The 25165-nt window shown below is 40.7% G+C and overlaps 1 protein-coding gene across 7 annotated transcripts in view; it reads left to right on the top strand.

The window, feature by feature from the left end:
• Positions 1–25165, top strand: part of Fam168a (family with sequence similarity 168 member A) — a 207438-nt gene that overhangs the window by 170483 nt on the left and 11790 nt on the right. For 4 of the 7 annotated variants that reach the window (XM_047516070.1, XM_047516069.1, XM_047516073.1 and 1 more), the window contains 3 exons: positions 13971–14051; positions 19880–19906; positions 24663–24788. In XM_047516070.1, the coding sequence (XP_047372026.1) occupies positions 13971–14051; positions 19880–19906; positions 24663–24788 (234 nt within the window). The remainder of the gene's footprint in view (positions 1–13970; positions 14052–19879; positions 19907–24662; positions 24789–25165) is intronic. The other 3 variants (XM_047516071.1, XM_047516074.1, XM_047516075.1) reach the window with 2 other exon arrangements.

Below are 25165 nucleotides of genomic sequence, written 5' to 3'. Positions count from 1 at the left end.
CTCCTGATGTCTTCTGTTATCCATTCATCATATAATAGTGTATTATTTAATCTCCAGGTATTGGAGAAGTTTCTGTTTTTTATTCTGTCATTTATTTCTAATTTCAATCCATTATGATCTGATAGAGTACAAGGTAGTATCTCCATCTTTTTGTATTTGCTAACAGTAGCTTTGTGGCATAAAATATGGTCTATTTTAGAGAAGGATCCATGTGCTGCTGAGAAGAAAGTGTATTCGTTCTTTGTTGGATGGTATATTCTATATATGTCCGTTAAGTCTAAATTGTTGATTGTGTTGTTGAGATCTGTAGTTTCTTTATTCAATTTTTGTTTGGTCGATCTATCCAGTGGTGAGAGAGGTGTGTTAAAATCACCTAGTATTATTGTGTTGTGGTCTATTTGATTTCTGGAATTGAGAACGATTTGTTTGACGTATGTGGATGAGCCAATGTTCAGGGCATAGATATTTATGATTGTTATGTCTTGCTGATTTATGCTTCCCTTAAGCAGCATGTAATGTCCTTCTTTATCCCTTCCGACTAGTTTTGGCTTGAAGTCCACATTATCTGAAATGAGGATGGATACTCCAATTTTTTTGCTATGTCCATGTGCATGGTATGTTTTTCCCCATCCTTTCACCTTTAGTCTATGGGTGTCTCTTTCTATGAGATGAGTCTCTTGCAGGCAGCATATTGTTGGATTTTTCTTTTTAATCCAATCTGCCAGTCTATGTCTTTTGATTGATGAATTCAGGCCATTAACATTCAGGGTTATTATTGTGATATGATTTGTATTCCCAGTCAATTGACTCATATTTGTTTTTGACATGATTTGGTTTCTCCTTCATTTGGCTATTCCTTTAGGCTAGCACCTCCTGTTGCTGATTTGCATTGTTGTTTTTCATCTCTTCCTCATGGAATATTTTGCTGAGAATGTTCTGTAATGCTGGCTTTCTTTTTGTAAATTCCTTTAGCTTTTGTTTATCATGGAAGGATCTTATTTCATCGTCAAATTTGAAGGTAAGTTTTGCTGGGTATAAGATTCTTGGTTGGCATCCATTTTCTTTCAGGGCTTGGTATATGTTGTTACAGGCCCTTCTAGCTTTTAGGGTCTGGATTGAAAAATCTGCTGATATTCTTATTGGTTTCCCTCTGAATGTAATTTGATTCTTTTCTCTCGCGTCCTTTAAAATTCTGTCTTTATTTTGTATGTTAGATATTTTCATAATAATGTGCCTTGGTGTGGGTCTGTTGTAATTTTGTATATTTGGAGTCCTATAAGCCTCTTGTACCTGGATTTCATTCTTCAGATTTGGGAAATTTTCTGCTATTGTTTCATTGAATAGATTGTTCATTCCTTTGGTTTGTTTCTCTAAGCCTTCCTCAATCCCAATAATTCTTAAATTTGGTCTTTTCATAATATCCCATAATTCTTGTAGATTCTGTTCATGATTTCTTACCATCTTCTCTGTTTGGCCAACTTTGTTTTCAATATTAAATAATTTGTCTTCAGTGTCTGAGGTTCAGTCTTCCAGGTGTTCTATCCTATTGGTTATGCTTTCTATAGTTTTTAACTTGGCTTATTGTTTCCTTCATTTCAAGTATTTCAGTTTGTTTTTTTTTTCAGTATCTCTAACTCTTTATTGAAATGATCTCTTGCTTCCCGTATTTGGTCTTTTAACTGTTGATTGGTGCGATCATTTAATGCCTGCATTTGCTCTTTCATCTCCTCCTTCAATGCCTGCATTTGCTCTTTCATCTCCTCATTTGCTTCCCTGATTGTTTTAATTATGTACATTCTGAACTCCCTTTCTGACATTTCTTCTGCTGTGCTGTCATTGGGTTTTATTGATGTAGTATCTAGGTTTGTTTGGGACATTTTCTTCCCTTGTTTTCTCATATTGGTCAGCTGTCAGTGGGACCCTGAGATATTGCAGATTTCCGCTATTGGCTTATAGTGTCCCTGTAGATTTCCAGTGTATCACCTCCCAGCCTTCAGTAGCCTGATGTCTTGGAGGAATTTGATAATGCAGTGCATCCGAAGAAAGCTGCCCCTAGCCCCCTACTGGTTCCAGGGTTTGGAGCTGGCTCTGTGCGGAAAGGCTCTCACTGGGGACCTGCACCGTGCAGCTGGCCGTGTGGGGGGAGCCCACCGCCGGATTGTGGAAGGCTACCTGGGGAAGGCTCTAGCTGCCCTGCCCTGCTCTCATAAGCCACCTCTATCTGTGCCTGCCACCCGGGCCGAGCTTTACCCAGTGGGCAGACTCACCCATGGCTCTATTTCAGTCCGAGTCTCTCAATGCCTCCCCTTCTTAACTCCTGGGTTCTGGAGCGACTGGGGGTGCAGTCACCCTCTAGGCCGCCATCTTGGATCGCCCCGTGGAAAGAACCTGCGGCCGGAGTGGGCAGAGCCTCCTGAAGAGGTCTCTGGCTGCCCTGCCCTGATCCCAGAGTCTGCTTGCGGATCGAAGCTCTCCGTTGGTTCGGGGACTTGTGGCTGGTTCTATGTAGAAAGCCTCTCATGTGCGGTCTGGTCCGAGAAGCTAGCCTTGAAAGGCACCTCCCACCGCAGGGGTCCAGGCTACTTGGGGAAGTCTCTGGCTGCCCTATCCTGGTCCCTGAAGCTGCTTGCGTGCTGGAGTACGCTGCGCTACGCTGGCTCCGGGACTTGGAGCTTGTTCTGGTCAGAAAGGCTCTCACTAGGGGGCCTGCTCCGAGAACCTGGAGAAGCTGGCTGTGTGGGCGGGGCCCACCGCCGGAGTGCGCAGGGCTGCCTGTGGAAGACTCTAGCTGCCCTGCCCTGCTCCGATAAGCCACCTCTATCTGGGCCTGCCACCCCGGCCGAGCTTTACCCAGTGGGCAGACTCACCCGTGGCTCTATTTCAGTTCGAGTCTCTCAGTGCCTCCCCTTCTTAACTCCTGGGTTCTGGAGCGACTGGGGGTGCAGTCACCCTCTAGGCCGCCATCTTGGATCGCCCCGTGGAAAGAAGCGCTTTTTCTTTTTCTTGCCTAATTGCTCTGATTAAGACTTGCAGTGCTATATTGAATATAGCAGTGAAAATGGACATCCTTGTCTTGTTTCAGATCTTTCAGCTTTTTCTTGTTCAGTATGGGCTGTGGGTTTGTTTTATATGACCTTTATTAAGTAAAGATGCATTCCTTTCTATAACTAATTTATGAAATTTTTATCACAGATGGTTGTCATTGAATGCTTTTTATGGATCTACTGAGATAGTCATGATTTTTGTCTTTTTTTTTTTTTTTTTTTTTGGTGGTGTTGGGGATTGAATCCAGGGCCTTATGTATGCAAGGTAAACACTCTACCAACTGAGCTATATCCCCAGCCCCCAATTTTTGTCTTTAATTTTGCTAATATGATTAATGTTTGTTTATTTGCATATGTTGAACTGCCTTTGTATCTCTTGATCATGGTATATGATCTTTTTTGGTTCCCCCTCTTCGAATTTTTTTAAGTAGTCTGAAAAAAACTGGTATTAGTTCTTTAAAAGTTTTGTAAATTTCAGCAGTGAAGCCATCCAGTCTTGGGCTTTTCTTTTTTGGGAGACTTTATTACTCATTCAGTTTTATTACTTGTTACTGATTTGTTCATGTTTTCTATACCTTCATGGTTCAATTTTGGTAGCTTATGTGTGTCCATTTATTCATTTCTTCTGGGTTTTCTAATTCGTTGGCATATATTTGTTCATAATAGATCCAAATGATCCTTTTTACTGCTGGGATATTAGTTGTAATGTCTTCTTTTTCATTTCTGATTTTATTCATTTGCCCTCCCACTTTTTTCTTCATCCTTAGTCTAGCTAAATGTTCATCGATTTTGTTTGTATTTTCAAAAAAAACAGCTCTTTGTTTTATTCATCTTTTGTATGGTGAAAGATGAGGGTCCAGTTTAATTCTTCTGCTTGGGGATTTCCGTCTTCCCAGCATCATTGAAAAGGCTGCCCTTTCTTCATTGTATGTTTTTGGTGCCTTTTTAGAAAATCAGTTGACTATAGATGCTTGAATTTATGTCTGAGTTATCTATTCTGTTCCATTGGCCTATGTGTCAATATTTTTTTGGGGGGAGGGGGGATGTTGTGCTGAGAATTGACCCAGGACCTTGTGCATGTGCTTTTATCACTGAGCTACAACCCCAGCCACTCACTAGGTGTCTATTTTTATGCCAGTATCTTGTTGTTTTGGTTACCATAGCCTAGTAGTAGGTCTTAGGAGCCAGTATCATGGTACTTCCAGCTTTGTTCTTTTTGCTCACAATCGCTTTGGCTGTTTGGGGTCTTTTATGTTTCCCAGTGAATTCTAGAATGTAATTTTCTATCTCTGTGAAGAATGACATTGGTATTTTTATGGAGATTACATTAAATCCATAAATCACTTTGGATAGTCTGGACATTTTAATAGTATTAATTAATTCTTCCAATCTATGAACATTCAAGTTCTTTCCATTTTTGTGTTACAGTTTCTTTCATCACTATTTTGTAACTTCTATTGTAGAGGTTATTTACTTTCTTGGTTAAATTTATTCTTAGGCATTCTAATTTTTCTATAGCTATTTGATATTATTAGCCCCATTTTGGAGATGGGAAAACTAAAGTACAGAGAATTAATGTTATTTATCATTGGAATTCAAACCTAGGCAGTCTGGCTTTGGAGCCTACACCCAATTTTCTTTTCTTTCTTTCTTTTTTTAATTTTTTTATACCAGAGATTGAGCCCAGGAGTGCTTAACCGCTAAGCTGCATACCCAGTGTGCCCTGCCTGCCCCCCCCCCCCTTTTTTTTTAAGAATCCACTGTGCTGGGCACGGTGACACACAACTGTAATCCCAACTGCTCAGGAGGTGAGGCAGGCGAATTGCGACTTCAAAGTCAACCTCAGCAAAAGCAAGGCACTAAGCAAATCAGTGAGACCCTGTCTCTAATTAAAATACAAAATAGGGCTGGGAATGTGGCTGAATGGTCAAGTGCCCCTGAGTTCAATCCCCAGTACTCCCTCCTCACAAATGAATTTACCTTTATTTTTATTTATTTGCTTTTATGTGGTGCTGAGGATCAAACCCAGTGCCTCACCCATGCTAGATGAATGCTCTACCACTGAGCCACAACCCCGGCGCCCAGCCCTTTTTATTTTTTATTTTTTATTTTGAGACAGGGTCTCACTAAGTTGCTCAGGGCCTTACTAAGTTGCTAAGACTGACTTTGAACCTGTGATCCTCCTGCCTCAGCCTCCAAGCTGCTGGGATTATAGGCATGTGCCATTGCACCCAGCTTCACACACAATTTTAAAAATTTCCTCCCTCTTGCCCTTCCTTTCCCTTTCTTTTCCTGCCTTACCCTTCTCTTTCCTGGGCCTCACTTATACTAGGCAAGTGCTCTACTACTGACATACACTCCCAGCTATCAGAGGTCAGTGTTTTGTTTTTTGTTTTTTGGTTTTTTTTGAGTGAAAGTATCACCGAGTTGCACATTGCTGAGGCTGGCCTTGAACTTGGAATCCTTCTGCCTCAGTCTTCCAAATCACTGGCATTACAGGTGTGCACCAACACACCCAGCTCTCAGAGACCACTCTTAACTACTGTACTATAATGCCTTTATATATAATTAGTGGACAGATGAAGCCAGAAAGGTAGGTTAGGGCAACTACCATAAAAGGAGACATGTCACAAGAAGGTGAAATTATGAATTCAAGCCCCTAAAGACAAGGGGTGTGGTTAAAACATCAGTCCTACCTCTCAGAAGCAAGGAGGGCATAAGCCAATCCAGTGGTGGATGTCTTCAAAATTCTACTCCCTATACTTCTATCTGGAATGTCCTTCTTCCTCTTTTTAGTTTACATCCAGGGACACTCTGTGTTCAGTATAATTCAGACAATAGATACTAAATAATGAGATGGATGAAAGTCTCTTCTCTGACCAGTTTTTCCTTGTCATGGTACATTTCAGACTTTATTCTAACTATCCACTTATCTCTGCTTATCCTCTGATCTTTCTCCATCATCATTTGGTGGCCCCCTCAAAGCCAGAGACCCTGTTGAATTGGTTTCATTTGTTTTTAAACTACTCAGGGCTGGGGTTGTAGCTCAGGGCTGGTGTGCTTGTCTAGCATACATAAGACCCTGTGTTCAGTTCCCAGCATCAGTTTCCCAACAAAAAACAAAAACCTCCACAAAACTCATGGAGAAAAAAGGGCTGGGCATTGCTTAGTTGATAGAGTGCTTGCCTAGTGTGAGAAACTTGCTCACCTACCCAAACCCAAACAATGGGCTCAGAGACACAAGGTACAGCAAAAAAAATCCAGGCTTTAATGACAGTTTTGCAAGATCGGGTGTCTGGGTAAGCAGGCATACCCAGAATGGTTATGATTGGCATTTTTCCCCTAGGGCAAAAGGTCCTTCCCCTGTTCCTCTTTGGCTGAGTACTATGGGGTGCACAATCTTCTCAAAAGTTGCCTAGGTTTTACTGTCCCCTATTGTGTTATTTAAAGAAATATACCTTAGTTGATCCCACCTCCCTTTGTTCTCTTGTGGTGAGAAAGTCTTCTTGGATTGAGTACCTTTTGGCATATATACAAGCTCTCACTTTTTTACCTAAGTTAATATTTCTTTTGTTTTTTAAAGAGTATCTGATTTATTTTTTTAACTTCATTTTATTTATTTATTTTTATATGGTGCTGAGGATCAAGCTGAGCCACAATCCCAGCCCAGTTATTATTTCTTAACAGAGAGATTTCTATCTCTTTTGGTCAGTCAGACTCCTTCCTTAACCTCCTGTTTTGTCAAAGGGCTCTTCTGGTACATGGACTTTGGATCTGTCATCCTCATTGGCTATGGTGCTATTGTGTGAGTTAACTGCTTATAACTTTCCATTCTGCTCTATTTTCCCTCCAACTGCCTTTCATTTTTTACATCCTAATTTTACATTTAAGGCTAAATACTATATTCTGAAAATGGACCAGTGGACTTTCTGTTTCTCACACCTAGCATGCATGAGGCCCTGAGTTCAATCTCCAACACACACACGCACACAGCCACTCATAGTTCTAAAAACAACCCCTTGATAATCTCTTCGTTGAGTACCTGTACCTATTCTTTACCTTATCTGTGCTGGGCACTAAAGATACAGACATCATCATCAGTAGAAGCAGCAGGATGAAAAATAGTCAATGAGACAAGGAAATGAAATAAACAAAATGAAAGCCAGAAAAAGAGCAGGGAAGGAACCCAGCTTATCTATAATTTCCTTTCCAGACAAAGTTGATAGTAGGGAAAGGATATTCCCTGTTGGCCAGACAGGCTGTCAGCCACCCAGCATTTGAGAAGCTCGGGTGCTTGCTGTCTGGGCTGAGGAGAGTGGTGAGTTTGTGGGCTGAATGGGAAGGGGGTACTGACCAAGAGCTATTGTGTATAAGCAAATGAGACATAGCTGTGCCTTCAAGGAGCTTACAGTTTGGGGAGAGGGGCATAGGATAGAAAATGAAAACAAAGCATTGAAGTGTATAGTATAATAATTAAAGTGTGAAGTACAATGTGATAAGGCAACTAGATATCTTCAAATTTTTCTGTTCTAAAAAGTAGAAGCTATAGTCAGAATTTGGTGCAGTATGAGAAGGCACTTTTGGACAGAGTGGTCTCGGTGGAGTAGGGGATCTTAGGAATGGAAGGCCTTGATTGCAATAGAGATGTAGAGTGGTCTCAGTGGAGTAGGGAATCTTAGGAATGGAAGGCCTTGATTGCAATAGAGGTGTAAGTTTGGAATTGGGATAAACAATTCCATTGAGGGTATTGTAATGGAAGCTCTAACTCCAAATGCAATAGACTAAAGGACCTTTAAGGTACCTTCTAACCTCAGCACTCTGTGATCCTAAGAATCCCTTCCCTTTTCTGGGCCTATGAATGTCACCTGTAAACTGAAGAAGAGTAAACCAAATAAAACCCCTATAGTGCTGCCATTCTATGTAAATGAAAAATAATTCTACTTGGAAATCTTGAAGGAAGATCCTAATTGCCCCTGAAGTAAATAGCATCTGAAGTGACATAACAGTGTTGTGATTACCCATGGCTGCAGTCTCTTACTTGAAGCTGAGTACAGATTTTATCCATAAGATTAGATCACTTAACTTCCCAGCTTAGACCCTGACTTTCTTCTGTAGAGTGGCATACTTCCCGATTGCTAATTAAGTGACAACAAGTTGGTTATCTCAGTTCCAAAATCGGAAATGATCAAAGATGAATTCAGAAGTGAATTTTCTTTGGAGTTGGGATTTAGGAAAGAGCATATTAATAAAGATACATTATTAAACTCCAATATTTACAAATCCCAAAGAAGCTTTTAGGGATTTAGGGATTTAATCTTTGACTTTTAAAACCAGCTTTTCAATGTCAGTCAGAATACCAAAGAGCATTTAAAAACTGCAGGGAGTAGTGAGACAGGCACTTTTACACTACTAGTGCAAGTTCAGATTGATAGTTTTTCTAGAAAGCAGTGTGGCAAAGTTTGTGAAGACTTAGCCTGTCATCTCATCACCTGCACTGCTGCTGTGCTGGTCTGGGCCCCATCATCTGTTGTCAGGAGTTTGCAGTAGCTCTCTGCTGATCTCTATGCTTCTCTATCCTTGCCCCCTTGTACTCTCTTTTCAGCTGGCCATCAGAGTGACCCTTTTCACATAAGTCAGATCATGTTATTCTGCTCAAAACCCTGTGATAGCTTCTCATTTCACTTACAATAAAAGTCATAGTCCTCACAGTAGCCTGTAAGACTGTACATGAACTGAATAGCTCTTTATCTAACTACTACTACAACTACAACTACTACTACTGCTTACTACTGTATCCCTCATTTGTTTCACTCCAGTCTCTGCTGTTCCTCTGCTATGTCCCTGATGCTCCCCAATTTAGGGCCTCAGCGTTGATCATTTTCTTTGAAATGCTTAAGCTTTTTGTTTGGTTAACCATAGCATTTCCTTCAAGTCTGTGGAAATCTCACCTTCTCAGTGTCTTACCCTGATTATCCTGTTAAATATTGCAGTGCTCTCGACCTTGACACTGGGACAATTCTGGTGTTTTTCTCCCTGCCTTTTTTCTTTTTCCAAAGCAATTGCTACTGAAGTGACAAGTTGGTTATCTCAATTCTAAAATCAGAAAATGATTTAAGATGAATTCAGAAATGAATTCTCTTTGGAGTTGGAAAGGGTTTAAAGACCAACAGTTTAACAAAGATACATAATTAAAACTTCAGTATTTACGAATCCCAAAGATTTTGTTTATATTTCCTATTTATCTGTTGCCTTCTTCCCCCCACTTAGAATATAAGTTCTACAAGGGCAAAGTTCTTAGTTTTGTTCCCTAAACCAGTGTCTGACACAGAATTGATATTCAAATATTTGTTGAATGGATGAATTATAAAAATAGCCTTTGGAGTCTCACTTCTTATACTAATTTTTTTCTAAGCTAAAGATTAGTTTTTTTTATTTAATTTTTTTAAATTTATTTTTATTGTAAACAAATGAGATACATGTTGTTTCTTTGTACATGGAGTAACAGCATACCATTTGCGTAATCATACATTTACATAGGGTAATGATGTTTGATTCATTGTTATTTTTTCCTTCCCCCACCCCTCCCACCCCTTTTTTCCCTCTATACAGTCCCTCCTTCCTCCATTCTTGCCCCCCTTCCACCCTCCATTATGTGTCATCATCCGCTTATCAGTGAGATCATTCGTCCTTTGGTTTTTTGAGATTGGCTTACTTCACTTAGCATGATATTCTCCAATTTCATCCATTTGCCTGCAAATGCCATAATTTTATTATTCTTTATAGCTGAGTAATATTCCATTGTATATATATACCAGTTTCTTTATCCATTCATCAATGGAAGGACATCTAGGTTGGTTCTACAATCTGGCTATTGTGAATTGAGCAGCTATGAACATTGATGTGGCTGTATCTCTGTAGTATGCTGATTTTAAGTCCTTTGGGTATAGGCCAAGGAGTGGGATAGCTGGGTCAAATGGTGGGTCCATTCCAAGTTTTCTAAGGAATCTCCACACTGCTTTCCAGAGTGGCTGCACTAATAATTTGCAGCCCCACCAGCAATGTATGAGTGTACCTTTTCCCCCACATCCTCTCCAACACCTATTGTTGCTTGTATTCTTGATAATCACCATTCTAATTGGGGTGAGATGGAATCTTAGTGTAGTTTTGATTTGCATTTCTCTTATTACTAAAGATAGGGAACATTTTTTTCATATGTTTGCTGATTGCTTGTAGATCTTAAGCGTCTGTTCATATCCTTAGCCCATTTGTTGATTGGGTTATTTGTATTCTTGGTGTAGAGTTTTTTGAGTTCTTTATAGATTCTGGAAATTAGTGCTCTATCTGAAGTATCAGTGGCAAAGATATTCTCCTACTCTGTAGGCTCTCTCTTCGCATTACTGATAGTTTCCTTTGCTGAGAGAAAGCTTTTTAGTTTGAATCTATCCCAGTTGTTGATTCTTGCTTTTATTTCTTGTGCTATGGGAGTCCTGTTAAGGAAGTCTGATCCTAAGCCAACAAGTTGAAGATTTGGACCTGCTTTTTCTTCTATAAGATTCAGGGTCTCTGGTCTAATTTCAAGGTCCTTGATCCATTGTGAGTTGATTTTTGTGCAGGGTAAGAGACAGGAGTTTAGTTTCATTCTCTTGCATATGGATTTCCAGTTTTCCCAGCACCATTTGTTGAAGAGGCTATCTTTTCTCCATTGCATTATTTTTGGCCCCTTTGTCTAGTATGAGAAAATTGTATTTATTTGGGTTTGTTTGCCTGTCCTCTATTCTGTACCATTGATCTACCTGTCTATTTTGGTGCCAATACCATGCCGTTTTTGTTATTATTGCTTTGTAGTATAGTTGAAGTTCTGGTATTGTGATACCCCCTGTTTCATTCTTCCTGCTAAGGATTGCTTTAGCTATTCTGGGTTTCTTATTCTTCCAGATGAATTTCATGATTGCTTGCTCTATTTCTGTAAGGTACATCCTTGGGATTTTACTTGGAATTGCATTGAATCTGTATAGCACTTTTGGTAGTATGGCCATTTTGACAATATTAATTCTGCCTTAAAGATTAGTTTTGATATTATTATTATTTGTACAAATTTAGGGATACAATGGACGTATACAGTATGCAAAGATCATATAAGATTAGTTATACTTCCATTTCCTTTGAAATTCATTTTTGATTAACATAATTTTGCATATTTATAAGGTATATGTGATATTTTAGTACATATATATAATATGTATTGCTCAAATGGGGTAAGTAGCATTTCTACCTTCTTATCATTACTTTGGATTTGGAGACTTATGAAGAGATTGTTTGTTTTGTGGTGTGGGAATTGAACTCAGAGCTTCACAAATGCTAGGTAAACGCGTTCTTTATCACTGAGCACCTACCCTATGAAGAGATTCATTTTTCGGGGGAGAGGGTACTAGGGATTTAGCCTAGGGGCAGTTTACCACTGAGCTACATCCCCAACCCTTTCTCTTTTTTATTTTTAAATTGAAAAAATATTCTTTTGGGCAGGGTACCAGAGATTGAATCCAGGGACGCTTAACCACCGTGCTACATCCTTAACTCTTTTTTATAGTTTATTTAGAAATAGGGTTTCACTGAGTTACTTAGGGCCTCACTAAGTTGCTGAGGGACTTCAAACTGTCCATCCTCCATCCTCAGCCTTCCAAGCCTCTGGGGTTACAGGAATGCACCACCACACCTGGCTTCTTTGAAGAGATTTCATAAGATGATTCTTGGAAACTCTGTGTAAAAGGTTTCTCTGTAGTGGCTACAATGTGCATTTAAAATGTCTGTATATAAGAATATTTAATTTGTTTCTATACTTAATTTTTATGTATTTATTTTTGGGGGTACCGGGAATTGAACTCAGGGGCACTTGACCACTGAGCCCCATCCCCAGCCCTATTTTGTATTTTTATTTAGAGAAAAGGTCTCACCTTGCCATTGCTGAGGCTGGCTGTGAACTTGTGATCCTCCTGCCTCAACCTCCTGAGCCTCTGGGATTACAGGCATGTGCCACCATGCCCAGCTAGACCTAATTTTTAAAGAAATAGAGTTGCAGCCAAAGGTTTATTTAGTTTACTTTAGGTTGTTAGCCATAATAAAAATGAAAAATTTCAAACAATCCAAACATTTAAAAATAGGGTAATGGTTAAGTAATTTTATGTATCTATGTAATTGAATAGTACAAAGATACTAAAAATGTTTTTGAAGAATATGTAATTATATGGGAAAATGTTTATGTTGTTTAAATGAAAGAATAGGATATAAAATTATATGTACCCCTGCCTCACACTGTACACAAAAATCGATTCAAAATGCCCAAAGTACAAAACTCTTAGAAGAAAACAAAGGTAAATCTCATGGCCTTGGTTTTGGCAATACATTCTTGGATATGACACCAATAGTACAAGTAGCAAAAGAAAAAGTAGATAAATTGGACTTAAAAAATTACATTGAAGGTATTATCAAGTGAAACCCCACAGAATATGGGAGAAAATATTTGTGAATTATTAATCTGGTAATGGCTCAATATTCAGAGTATATATAAAACTTCTACAATGTGCAACAGCAAAAAGATGAACCAGTTACAAAAAGGGGAAAATGATTTGAGTAGACATTTCTCCAAAGAAGATATATAAGCCAGGCCCAGTAGCACACACCTATAATCCCAGCAGCTCAGGAGCCTAAGGCAGGAGGATCACAAGTTCAAGGCGAGCCTCAGCAATTTAGTGAGACTCAAAATAAAAAATAAAAAGGGGGGCTGGGGATATAGCTCAGTTGGTAGAGTGTTTGCCTCACAAGCACAAGACCCTGGGTTCAATCCCTAGTACCGCAAAAAAAATAAATAAATAAATAAAAAATAAAAAGGGCTGGGAATGTGGCTCAATGGTTAAGGACCCCTGGCTTCAATCCCTGGATAAAAAAAAGAGAGACATATAAATGGCCAACAGGCACATAAAAAGATGTTCAACATTATTAATCATTAGGGAAATATAAATCAAAACCATGAGATACCAACTTCGCACTAACTATAAAAGCTATAATTAAAAAAAAAAAAAAAGCATTGGTGAGGATGGGGAAAATTTGAGGGGACAGGAAGTAAATTAGAGGTTACCAGGGTAGGGGTGGGGAGAGTGGGAAATTATTATTAACGGACACAGAGGTTTTGTGTGGGATTGTAAAAAGGTTGCATAAACAGGTACTGGTGAGTTACACAACATTGTGAATGTAATTAATGCCATTGAATTGTACACTTAGATGGTTTAAATTCCAAATTTTATATTTACTTTGCCACAATAGAAGTTTTCAAAAAAAAAAACAAAACCGTATATGATATGCTTTGGTCAAGTGCTGAGTGTGAGCATCTTTTCCCAACAAATTATTCAGTGATATTGGTAACTTCAAATTGGCCACAGTGAGAGAATTTACATCATGGCAATTAGTGTATGCTAGAAAAGCATCCTACTCCCAGCCTCTTCGAATTAGTTGTTAAATACTTGCCAGTACACCACTGAATATGTGTATAAAAATGCATAGAAAGCTACCTACAAAAATAGATGCCAAACTGTTAATGTTGTTCCCTCTGAGAGCAGTATTATGATAGGAATGTTAAAGGAAGCTTACACTTTTTATCATATGCTCTTTTATTTTTCTTCAATTTTTTACAGTAAAAATGCAGGCATATTTTATGTTTTGCTTTTTAAAAGTGGGCCCCCAAATCTGCATATATTGGAGTTGTGGCATTAATAACTTTTCTGAGAGTCTGAAAGCTGATCACATATAATCTGAAATGGCCTGTGAAGAAAATGAAAGCCAAGCCTATAACTTGGATTTTGTTTCATTAGAAGTTTTTTTTGTTGTTGTTGTTGTTTTCCTTGTTTAAGTAAGACTTTTCTTGTCTTTATGTAGGTTACCCCACAGCCTACCCAGCAGCGGCCCCTGCCTACAATCCCAGCCTGTACCCAACCAATAGCCCCAGTTATGCTCCAGGTAAACACAGTGGGGGGCAGCAGTGGTGAATGGGGTGGGAAGTTTGGCACTCTTTTTGGGAAGACAGACCCACTTGCTGGCCTTCCCCTGTCCTTAATTGCTCTGGGCTCAGCCTGTCCTGGTTTGATTCTGTGGGAGCAGGCCCCTCTGGGAACTGAGGCAGATGAGCCTCAGGGTGGGGGTTGGGAGTAGAATCTCCTTCATTCTCCTTGGGTCTTAAGCTTGGCCCATCTCTCCTATACTAGAATGTGTGAGACATGCATCCTCCTTATAGCACCCTTTCTGCTCTCCCAAGCAATATCCAAATCCATTCTTTGCTGTCTCCCCTGAGGCTGCAGCTGGGAAACACATGAACATACACGCACACACACACTCTTGGGGTATAGATTTGGAAGAGAGTAAGAGACTTGCCATCAGAGAGTAAAGAACTGGTCTTCAAGCTGAGACAAGCTACTTGTTTTTCAAAAACAATAAATGTCCAACACTTACTGGATAGAGGTTGAAATGGGTGTGAAAAAATTAAAAAGGTTTATTCTAATTTGGACTGGATACATTGCAGAGATCTTCACTGATCTTAAATTCCTGCTCAGCCAGTAACTTTAACACTCAAGAGCAGGAAAATTAGGCATAGTGTTGCATGCCTGTAGTTCCAGCTACTCAGGCAGCTGAGGCAGGAGGGGTTGCAAGTTCAAAGCCAGCCTGGACAACTTATCAAGACCCTGTCTCAAAAATAAATAAATAAATAAAAGGACTAGGGGTGTGACTCAGTGGTAGACCACTTGCCTAGCATGTGTGAAGCCCTGGGTTTGATTGCTAGAACTGGGGGAAGAAAAAGAGCAGGAGAATATTTAGGTTCTGTGGTTAGAAAGTCCTGGGTTTGAATCTGCATTCCCTGACTGACTCGTTAAAACCTTGGGGTAGTTCACCTCACCTCTCTGAGATTCAGTGTAACTACTTACCTCAGGGTTAAGTTGTTTTATGGAAGGTCTTCATTTACTCAGTAAATATTTATTTGTTGACTCTCTTCTATTCTGGGATAGAAAAATTAAAATACAGAATCCTTGCCTGAAGTAACTTACAGTTTATTTTGAAGCCTAAGCATGTAGACAAATTCATTGCAGTACAATACAGTAAATATTATAAAAGGAATACATATTAGAAGAGAAGAGGGAACCGTAGTCTGCCTGGGGGGGGAGGGTAAGAGTATAATGAGGTTTCATGGAAGTGATCTAGCAATAGAGACTTGAGGGAGAAATAGAAAGTCTTTTTTTTTTTCTTTTTTCCCCACTGCTGGGGATTAGACCCAGGGCCTCATGCATGCTAGGCAAGCACTCTACCACTGAGCTACAACCCAGCCCTAGAAGGTGTTCTTTTAAGGACACAAAGGAGGACCGAGCATTCCAGGCAGAGCAGCACGGTAAAGGCATGGAAATGTGGGAACATAACACTGTTAGAGACTTAGAAGTAATAGGAGTGGTTGAAGCATGGGCCAGGGTGGGGGCTGGTGATGAATCTGAACTAAAGATATGCAAAGGTGATTTGGAAAAGCCTTGAATATCCTAACACCCTGTTTTATTGTTTAGTGATTATTATTATGGAATTAGAAAGCTTGAAAAGACCTCAGAGGTTTCTCCAGTTAAGCCTCTTCTCTTGATTACAGAGTGGTTAGTTTCACATGACCCAGTGAATCAGCAACAGCTTATGAATTAGAACCCTTGGAAGATTTCTTTTTGTGTGTGTGTGTGTGTGGTGCTGGGGATTTAAAACCCAGGGCCTTGTGCAGGCAAGGCAAACTTACTCTACCAACTGAGCTGTATCCCCAGTCCACCTTGGAAGATTTCTTGTCTCTCAGTTCCCTACTTTTCTGTACCAAACCAGTACTCATTCTACTGTCATTCCCCTTGTGTGTGGTATTGGGAATCGAACTCGAGATCTCATGCATGCCAGGCAAGCTCTGTAGTGCTGAGCCACATCCCCATTCTACTCGTTCCCTTTTTTTCTGGGATATTTAAAGCAGAAATGAACATGGGCTATATTTGAAGATCTCTGTTTGAGCCCTGGAATCATATCCTAACCATATCCCCTGCCCCATGACACACACACACACACACACCATGAAATTATCAGATAGGCTCTTCTTTTTTTGGCAAACAAGAGCTATTTTATGCACATAAATGATGATAGTCCCTGAAGTACTTACATAGATGTGACAGATATTTATTTTGGCCCTGTTATACCTGAGACAGTCTGGAAGACACTGCAGGTAATTCAAACTTGAGGAAGCTGCTGTCACTGCCCTCAAAGAGTTTATAAGAGCCAGGCACCATGACGCACACCTGTAATCCTAGCAGCTTGGGAGGCTGAGGCAGGAGGATCATGAATTCAAAGCCAGCCTCAGCAATGGTGAGGCACTAAGCAACTCTGTGAGACCCTGTCTCTAAACAAAATACAAAATAGGGCTGGGGATGTGGCTCAGTGGTTGAGTGCCCCTGAATTCAATCCCTAGTACCCCCCCCCCCAAAAAAAAGTTTATAAGGGGAGCAGTGACATGTGGGCTAAAATTTGTATCTCAGCATTATTTTCTGTTTTCTTTTAATCAATAAAATATATTTCCCAAAAAATTTATAATAGAAGGAAGCAACAATAAAAACTACAGAAATTCTCTCTGATAAAATAATAAATTTGATAAGTTCTATCTTAACTGTGGTGGCTTTTGTTAAATCTATCATGATAGATAAGTGATTTAAATCTTCATGAGATCTATGAGTTGGCTTTGTAAACTAGTCTAAAGTAAAGTGAAGCAAGTTGTGGCAGAAACTCAGGTAGGAATGAGGAAGATTCATTGTCTTCGTAGTCAGGAGGCCACCACTGACCTCGCTGGCAACAGTCAGGTAGGTGGTGAGACTGGAAACCAGAGTACAGTGAACCAGGGAGGAAAGAAGTAGATTTATCAGATGGAGGCTACGCTTACGAGAAGCTTGGCTAGCTGGGAAAGCAAAATGAAATAGCATTGACTAGAAGGGTATGTGGGGTTGAGAAAGTTTTGGGGTATAGGCACGATTAAACAAGCCCTGCTGGGACTGAGCAAATGGAGGGGACGAGTCAGATACGCAGGAGAAGCAGTGCCACACAGCCAGGCCTGCACAGAGGCTGCAGTGGGGGTGGGAAATCCAGAGTTTGGGTCTTTTCCTAGTTTTGGGGTGTCAAGTGGCAGGGGGAGTGGGGTGCCTCACACCAGGAGAGCAGCTCTTCCTCACAGACCACAGGAAAAGTCACAGGGGATGTGCTTAGAATCAGTTGCCCAATGGAAAGTGGAGTTCTTATCTAATGGTCTTGATTTGCTGACATAGAGGTGAGGAGGGATAGAGGAAGGACAAAGGTCAGAGAGTTAGAGACTCATATGAAACAGTGGAAATGGAAACTACCAAAAGAACACAGAGCAGGGTAACCCTGGAGGCTGAGGTAAAGGCCAAGATTGGCCTGGGCTTTGATTCCCAGCAGTGGGCTCTTTCCTCATCATGTTCAGCACTTCTGGTGAGAGATTGTAGGATTGTTTGGCAAGAAAATGGAAAGATAAAAAATAAATTGCTACTATTTATTGAAGTGTTCTTTGTATAGGAGACTGTTTTAAGCTCTTTACAGATGGGAACTTGTTTTATAACACATCAGAACTTTGAGGGCAGTACTGTTGTTATTCCTATCTTCCAAATGGGAAAACTAAAACTCAGAGAAGATGAGTAACTAGTTCAAAGATCCACAGCCCAGCATTCTGTCACACCACCATGTGAGCTCTAAACCACTACATTGTTGTTGAGGCAGTGGACAGAGAGAAATTGAAGTGTTAAACTAGAACAACCAGGTTAGAGAGGAAAGGTGGTGCAGAAAGGAGGAATTGAGACTGTCTCAGAAAAAAAGAACCAAAACAAAATGGAGAGATTGGAAAGCTGCTGGTATGTGTAGAAGATTTAAGTTTTAAAAATAAAAAATAAAAGTCATCTCTTAACCTGATTTTCCCCAGTTTCATGGTTTTTTTGTTGGTTGGTTGGTTAGTTGGTTGGTTGGTTGGTACTGGGGATTGAACTCACTGAACCACATCTCCAGCCCCTTTTATATTTTATTTAGAGACAGGTTCTCACTAAGTTACTGAGGCTGGCTTTGAATTCACGATCCTTCTGCCTCAGCCTCCTGAGCTGGCAGGAGTGCACCACCATACACAACTCAGTTTTATGTTTTTAAAAGTCAACATATTTCCAGACTCTAATTGAGGTAATATTGACCATTTGCTCAGAAACTCACAAAGTACACAAGAAAGGGTAATGCTCGTGCATTGTGTTAGAAAGCCCCATACTGAAAGTTGGAAAACCTGGGCTGTAGCACCAACTCTTCTGATTTTGGTGTGACCCTGGGGAGATGCCTTTGGCTTCTGAATCTTACACATAAACACACACACACACACACACACACACACACACACACACACACAGTCTACTTCATATTGTGGGACACTGGCCTCTGCATTCATAGGTTTCTTGATTGCAGTGAGGAGGATTTTACCATGGAGGAACTGGCTCAAGGTCAGAGAAGACAGAGTTGGTTACTCTCAGCTTCCTGCCAAAACCGGCCATTTGTGATGCCAGCATCACAGGAGCAAATGCCTGCAAAGGAGCCAGGCTCTCAGGTTTAAATATGTTTCAGTTGCTTCAAGGAGACCAAGAAGTTGCTTTAGACAGGGCTATTTTTAGCACCTAAGATGTCATTTGTCTAGGATGCAGGGAAGCTCTTTGATTGGTTCTGAAAGTAGTGTTGGTACTTGGAGCTTTTTTTTACAATTTCTTAATGATTTCAAGAATCTTATTTAAGAACTGTTTTGCCCCACAGGAGGCAGAAGCTAGTCAAGACTAGGTTTTCAGAATCCACAGTGCAAAGGGTTTATCATATTAATGATAATTTTGACTTGAAAGTGAAAAGGAAGGATACACAGGGTAACTGGTATAACAAAAATACAATACCTCCTCACAAGAATCTGTATACAAAAGCATTTTTTACCTATTATCTCACTCGATTTCATAATGCCCTGTAAAGTACAACTATATTATTCCCATTTTGCATATAACAAGCCTAGAGAATGGTAGGGAAAAGGAATTGTTTTCTGAACCCCTGCCTCCTTCCAGGCACTAGGTAAGGCAAGCTACAAGTGTTCCCTTTTGTATTAGTCTTATGTGTTAGAGCTTCTTGCCTCCAGTTTTGCTCACAGAGGTTAAATAAGTTGTCCAAAGTTATACAGTTAAAAAAGCCATAAGGCTGGGATTCAAACCTACTTGTCTGTGTTCCCATGACCTGTGTTCCTTCTGTAGCACCACACTGTCCTGGAAGCTTGGGCCTAGTTCTCCGGGGTTTTATAGACAACTCTTAAGAGTCCTGTTATGATTACAGTATTGTCTCTGAACCTTCACATCCTTTAATACCTACAGCCTTTGCAGTGCATCTTCACCCTTTGTAGTTCTTGGGAGGATTGAAACTTGTTTTTATCATAGATGAGCTAAGAACAGGAGCTTGGTCTTGTTCATTCCAGGCACCTTCTGGGTCAGCTGCCTGGAAGATGCCATGGCATCCAGGGAAATGCTTCTCTGCAATGGCTGAACTTTCCTGGATGGCAAGTCTGTCACCCTCTCCAGGGTAGAGGTACTTCACACTCTGTACAATCACCATTTCTTGTGTGGCCCGGGGGTAACTGCTATCTCAAGACAAAGAATGTTTATGTAACTGCAATATGTAAAACTTTGCACAAATTCTTAGTGGTAATTTCAACTAACATTTCTATCCAACAGAGTTTCAGTTCCTGCATTCAGCTTATGGTAGGAAAGCTATTTTTCCTCATCTGTATTATGGCCTATGAATGTGTTATCTTGTAACAATAGTAGAACCCCTCTCCTTTCCTCCCTAAATCCCATCCCCTAGGCTTGGGCTCCCCCCAGGTGGCTCAGCAGCAGTTCCTAAAGCATGCAGGAACATGTCTGATGGTGCAAAATCATGGGTTGGAGACACACATGAACCATTTCCCTAGGGCAACAATGAAGGATCATGGCACTAAAAGGCGTTTCTCACCCTAACCTGGCTGCTGAATTCAAACAAATGAACCAAAATTTCAGGGTCTATATGTGGCTCCTCTGTTGGCTTTGTGGCAGCCTCTTTGATGGAGTGCCTGGATTTTGTCTATTAGAACCCAAAACACCAGTCTGCCCCAGGATCAGATTTCCCATCTCCATCAGCAGTCTGACATGTTTGAAGACCTGGTGACTTTAAATACAATCTGTTCCCTTAGCCCATATCTTGAGCTCTGGGCTTGTTATTGGGGCATTTTCCAGGATGGTGAAAGTGGGAGCCACGTGTGCCAAAAGCTGAGTTCTGGGGCAGTGTGGACTCCAGGCCCAAGGCACCACAGGAACTTCTGGGCACCTGTGAGGGTCCCAGCAGTGTAATTTGACTAGGTTCTTTTCGTCATAGACAGGAAGGGACCATGGGAAGGACTTGCCACTTTTACCACCCTCACCTGGGCTGCTTAGGACAATGTTTTTGTAAAATCTCTGCACACTTTTAACCTTGATCATCTAGATGTCAGAAATTAAATTTACATGTGGCACATCTTTCAGAAAATGAGCTGTGAAATTTCTTGCCACTACTGTGGGCTGTGTGATCTTGGGCAATATGCTAATGTTTCTAGGTCATAGGTAAAGTTTTATTATACATGGATATTTTGGTCTCTTTAAATACTAACCTTCCATCCATTTATAATTTTATGATTTCAGTTTTTTAAGCACAGACCTGTTTCACTTAATTACGGGAAGTCATTTTGTTTGGTTGCCTCGGGATATATGGACTTGGACATATATCCATAAAAAGTATAGAAGGTCTCATTCTTCTTCACCCTTCCACTTACAGCATCTGAAATGAAGATGCATGAGTAGTATGGATGGTACACTTAACAAAATATTCTGTGGCAGGCCCTAAGTGGCCATTTGAAGATACAAAGACCAGTAAGACAAGGTCTCTAGTTCTCAAGGAGTGTGCAATTTATTGGGGAGACAAATAAGCCAGCCAAGTACAGGGACTTCTAAGAATCACAGGAATGGCAAGGATAATGAATGACATGGAGTACATGCAGAAACTGAGGTCATTGGGTGGAGAGAAGTAAAGACTTTGTAGTACATGTGAATCTTCAGCTCATGATTGATGTATTAGTCTAAGTTACCAGGTACAGTGTGAGAAGGGACATACCAGAAGAGCTAGCAGTGTGGACAAAACCATGGAGATGTGTAGCTCCTCAGTATATTCTGGGAATGGTAAGCAGTTGCACTGTAGTGTGGACTGGAGACTTAATGAGATAATCAGAACTAGAGTGGGGGGATCTTGAATGCTAATGGACTTCAAACCAGCCTCTATGCAGTAGAGAACCATGGAATGTTCTTAAGAAAGAGGGTTTTATGATTGTGTCTTAGATAGATCACTGTAGCTATAACGTAAAGATTGGAGGGGACAGGTTTAAAAATAAACAGAACAATGAGGAAGCAGTTGGAGTAATTCAGGTGAGAGGTGCTGAGAGCTTGAATTAGAGCAGTCTGCCACTGTGGGTATGGGGGAGTAGATAGCTACCATACCTAAAACTGGATGACACTTTATTTTTGACCCCCATGTCAATACTGTGAAGCAATCAGGGAATAATATTATTGCCATTTTGAGGTAACCAAAAAATTAAGTGACTTGCCCAAGATCCCATAGCTAATAAGTGGCAGAGCCCAGGCTAGAAAAATTCAAATTTCTTGACTCAGTACATTGTTCAGGATGATGGTCCCTTGCTGCCTCTCTTCTAAGTGTGCTTAACAGATTGTTCCAGTGTCAGAGGGTGTGAGGGTCCCATATCCAGGGAAGTGAACAACCCAGCACCTGGATGTGGGCGACTTGCTGTGACTGGCCCATGGCCCTTCACTGCCAGTGGTTCTCTTTTGTTCTGTCTTTTTGACTTGAAAGATGATAAATATAATATAGTACACCAATCTTAAATACACAGCTTAACAACATCTTCACATATGATACACCTATATATAGCTATCACACATTTCTAGGAAGTGGTTCCTTTCTGGCACCCAAGAACAGGCCTGCCTATCAGAGCAGCCTCTTCCACCACCATGCCTCGGAAAAGCTTCAGTTGGGATTGTTTTCATTCCACAACTAAGCTCTGATCACCGCCAGTAGAATGGGTGCCTTTCGAATTGTACTTGGAAGAGCAGGATCATCTAATTAATGAGGAGGTCAAGTTGATATTTGGTTTTAAGTTTTCACATTTATTCAATTATTTAAATTATTTAGTATTCAAATATACAGAAGAGGTATAGAAAATATTTGTTTTCTTTAATGAAACCAGAAGAAAATGCCCCTTTATTCAGGAAAATGTATAGTTTGGCTCAAGAGATCACTTAGAGAAGACAATCAAAAGCATAGTCCCATTTGCTTTTTTCCTGGTGAATCTACAACATTGTTTTCCTGGGTATCATGCTGTCTTGTTCACTCCCTGGTTGGCGTGTGGCTGTGTTGCATCCCCAGCTAGATTGTAAGTACCTTGTGTGCAGTGACCGTGACCCGTGTGTTCCTGTCCACGGTGGCGCTCCCCTCAGTACTGAGTGCAGTTAGACCTCAGTACTCTTTGGCTAATTTTGATTTACTTTGTCACACAGCCCTTCAGGCTAATGTCAGACTTTTGACTAATGATGCAAATGATGGTGAAGTATGTGCCACTTGGAAGAAAAAACTGGAATGAATCAGGACCTCTAATTTCTCCAAATTTGTACAGCCGAATTCAGGGCTCCTGCTCCCTGGTGGAGTCCCAGTGAGGTTCTTGTGGGCATGGGCTTGCTCTATCTGACACCTCAGAACATGTTTAACCTTTCAGGTAGTTGTTTTGGGTGGCTGCATCTTTCCAGCCACATGGAGTATCAAGTTCTAAATTTGAAGACATCTTGATAAGATTTTTGGCATTAATTGGATCCTTTGTTAATCCCCTTCATACCAGCCCTCTGCCCTCATAAAGAACCCAAGATGATTGCTTTAATGGACTTCTCTCCTCCTGTAGTATCTGCAGAGCCATGTCTGGATATCCAGAAGAGGCCCTGAACTCTACTTGGAGTTCTGCGAGTTCTCCACTTCTCTTTGCCAGAATTCTCCTTTTAGTGTCACTTTCCTGCCCATGATTTCCTTCTCATTCTTCAGCATCTGCTGTATATATTGCGGGCCATTAATGCAAGCAGAGTCAGCATATAACAGCTGCACTCCTAGCCTTAGTTCAGCAAAAATAGTGAAGTCCCTGACCTTTTCTAACCTTAACAGTTCTGTGATTGAAGGAACAGAGACATTTGCTATTACCCAGACAGGCAGAGGGAGTTAGGAAATCTCTCTGAAGGATAGAATATACTTGTGGATTTAGCATATATAGGCATACTTCCTTCTCAGACTACACTAACTTACTTTAGCTCCTTGTTAAAATGTTTCAATTATGTCTGACTGTTGTCAGTACAGTCACACCTCCTGCTAATATGCTTTTTAATGTCTCATATCAAAGACTCCCAAGACCTTATTTGAGTGGAAAAGATATTGCTAAAAATTATTCTTTTTACCATATATGTAGAAATTTGGGTCAAGAATGTTTCTCCTCTAGTGTTTGAAAATATAGAAAAAGTTAGGCATTTCTACCCTTTGGAGTCCTATTTCCTCTCTCCTTCTCCTCTGGGTGCCATGAAGGTAAGTTTTTTGAGTCAGTCCCACTTCTAGAACATATGAAGTATGATCATCTTTCAAATTTCTCAAGCTGATCTTTGAGTCAGCCGGGGAAGTCTCTACAGATATACTGGGCCTCATCTTTCACACCTACCCCAAGTTGGCATTTACTTTTGGGATGACTTAAAGGATCATCTCTAATTTATGAGCTATCTCAGGTGGGACACCAAGTTGCTCCTCAGCAGGATAATTCAAGGGTATGCAAGAGGTTTATTCTTCTGACCTTGGCTAGGTGTCCAGGATGAGTTAGCAGGTATCCCACTGGATAACTAGGAACACACCCACAGTGCCCTGTGCCTTTAAGCTCACATGGCTACAGCTCAATCCCCTTAGAGGATATGGTATTTCAGCAACTTATTAAATATACCTCCAGGTGAAATTTCAGACAAAAAGGAGGGGGGTTGAGTTGATATGGCCCAGTACACAAAGGCTGCCAAGTTGATCCACATTGTAAAATAGCTGAGGAATATACCAGAGCCTTATGCCAAAAGGTCAGGTAGAAGGAGACAGTATTCATGGACATGTTCATGGTTTTAGTAGTACATAGAAAATCCTGATGCTCTTTGCATAAGTGCAGATTTCCTTGTTTTCAATCACTTGGAAGCTCACTTCAGCACTGCTCCCAACCCACTAACCCATCTCAGAAAAGCTGAATCATTCTGTGTGTCTGAACAGGCCCTTTGGGTTATATGTTTCTGTCCAGCACAAGATCCTTGCTTTGTGTCTGTGATTGGTGGTGCCCACTTCTTATTTCTGCCTAATGCCATTCTTGTGTCTTCCCTTAAGCCACTCTGCTGATGAAACAGGCCTGGCCACAGAACTCGTCTTCCTGTGGCACTGAAGGCACCTTCCACCTCCCAGTGGACACCGGGACCGAGAACCGAACTTACCAAGCATCCTCTGCGGCTTTCAGTAAATACAGCCTGTCTCCTCCTTTCCTTGTTCCCCTTGGTTGGGACTGATTTGTTTCTTAGGAAGAAAGGAAAGGGGATTTTTAAAAACGACATACTATATATACTACTTTAAAAGGTTCTTCTATCCATGCAAAAAGTCGTCCTTCCTCATTCAGGAAAGATCTCTTTGGTCATACACACCGCTTTAGGGAGACACATAACAGTGAGGGAGGGAGAAGGAATACTCACCTGACTGAGAAAGTTGATTAGGAAAAGACTGTTACTGCATTTCAGGGGAAAGGACAGAGGACACATTGTGAAGACCCGTGTGTCTATGAACAGAGAGGGATTTCCCCCAATGCAGGATTTCTTAACTACAGCACTATTGACTTCTGG

Source organism: Sciurus carolinensis, chromosome 11 (genome assembly GCF_902686445.1).
Source record: "Sciurus carolinensis chromosome 11, mSciCar1.2, whole genome shotgun sequence".
NCBI lineage: Eukaryota > Metazoa > Chordata > Mammalia > Rodentia > Sciuridae > Sciurus > Sciurus carolinensis.
This window is presented reverse-complemented; position numbering and strand designations above follow the sequence as displayed.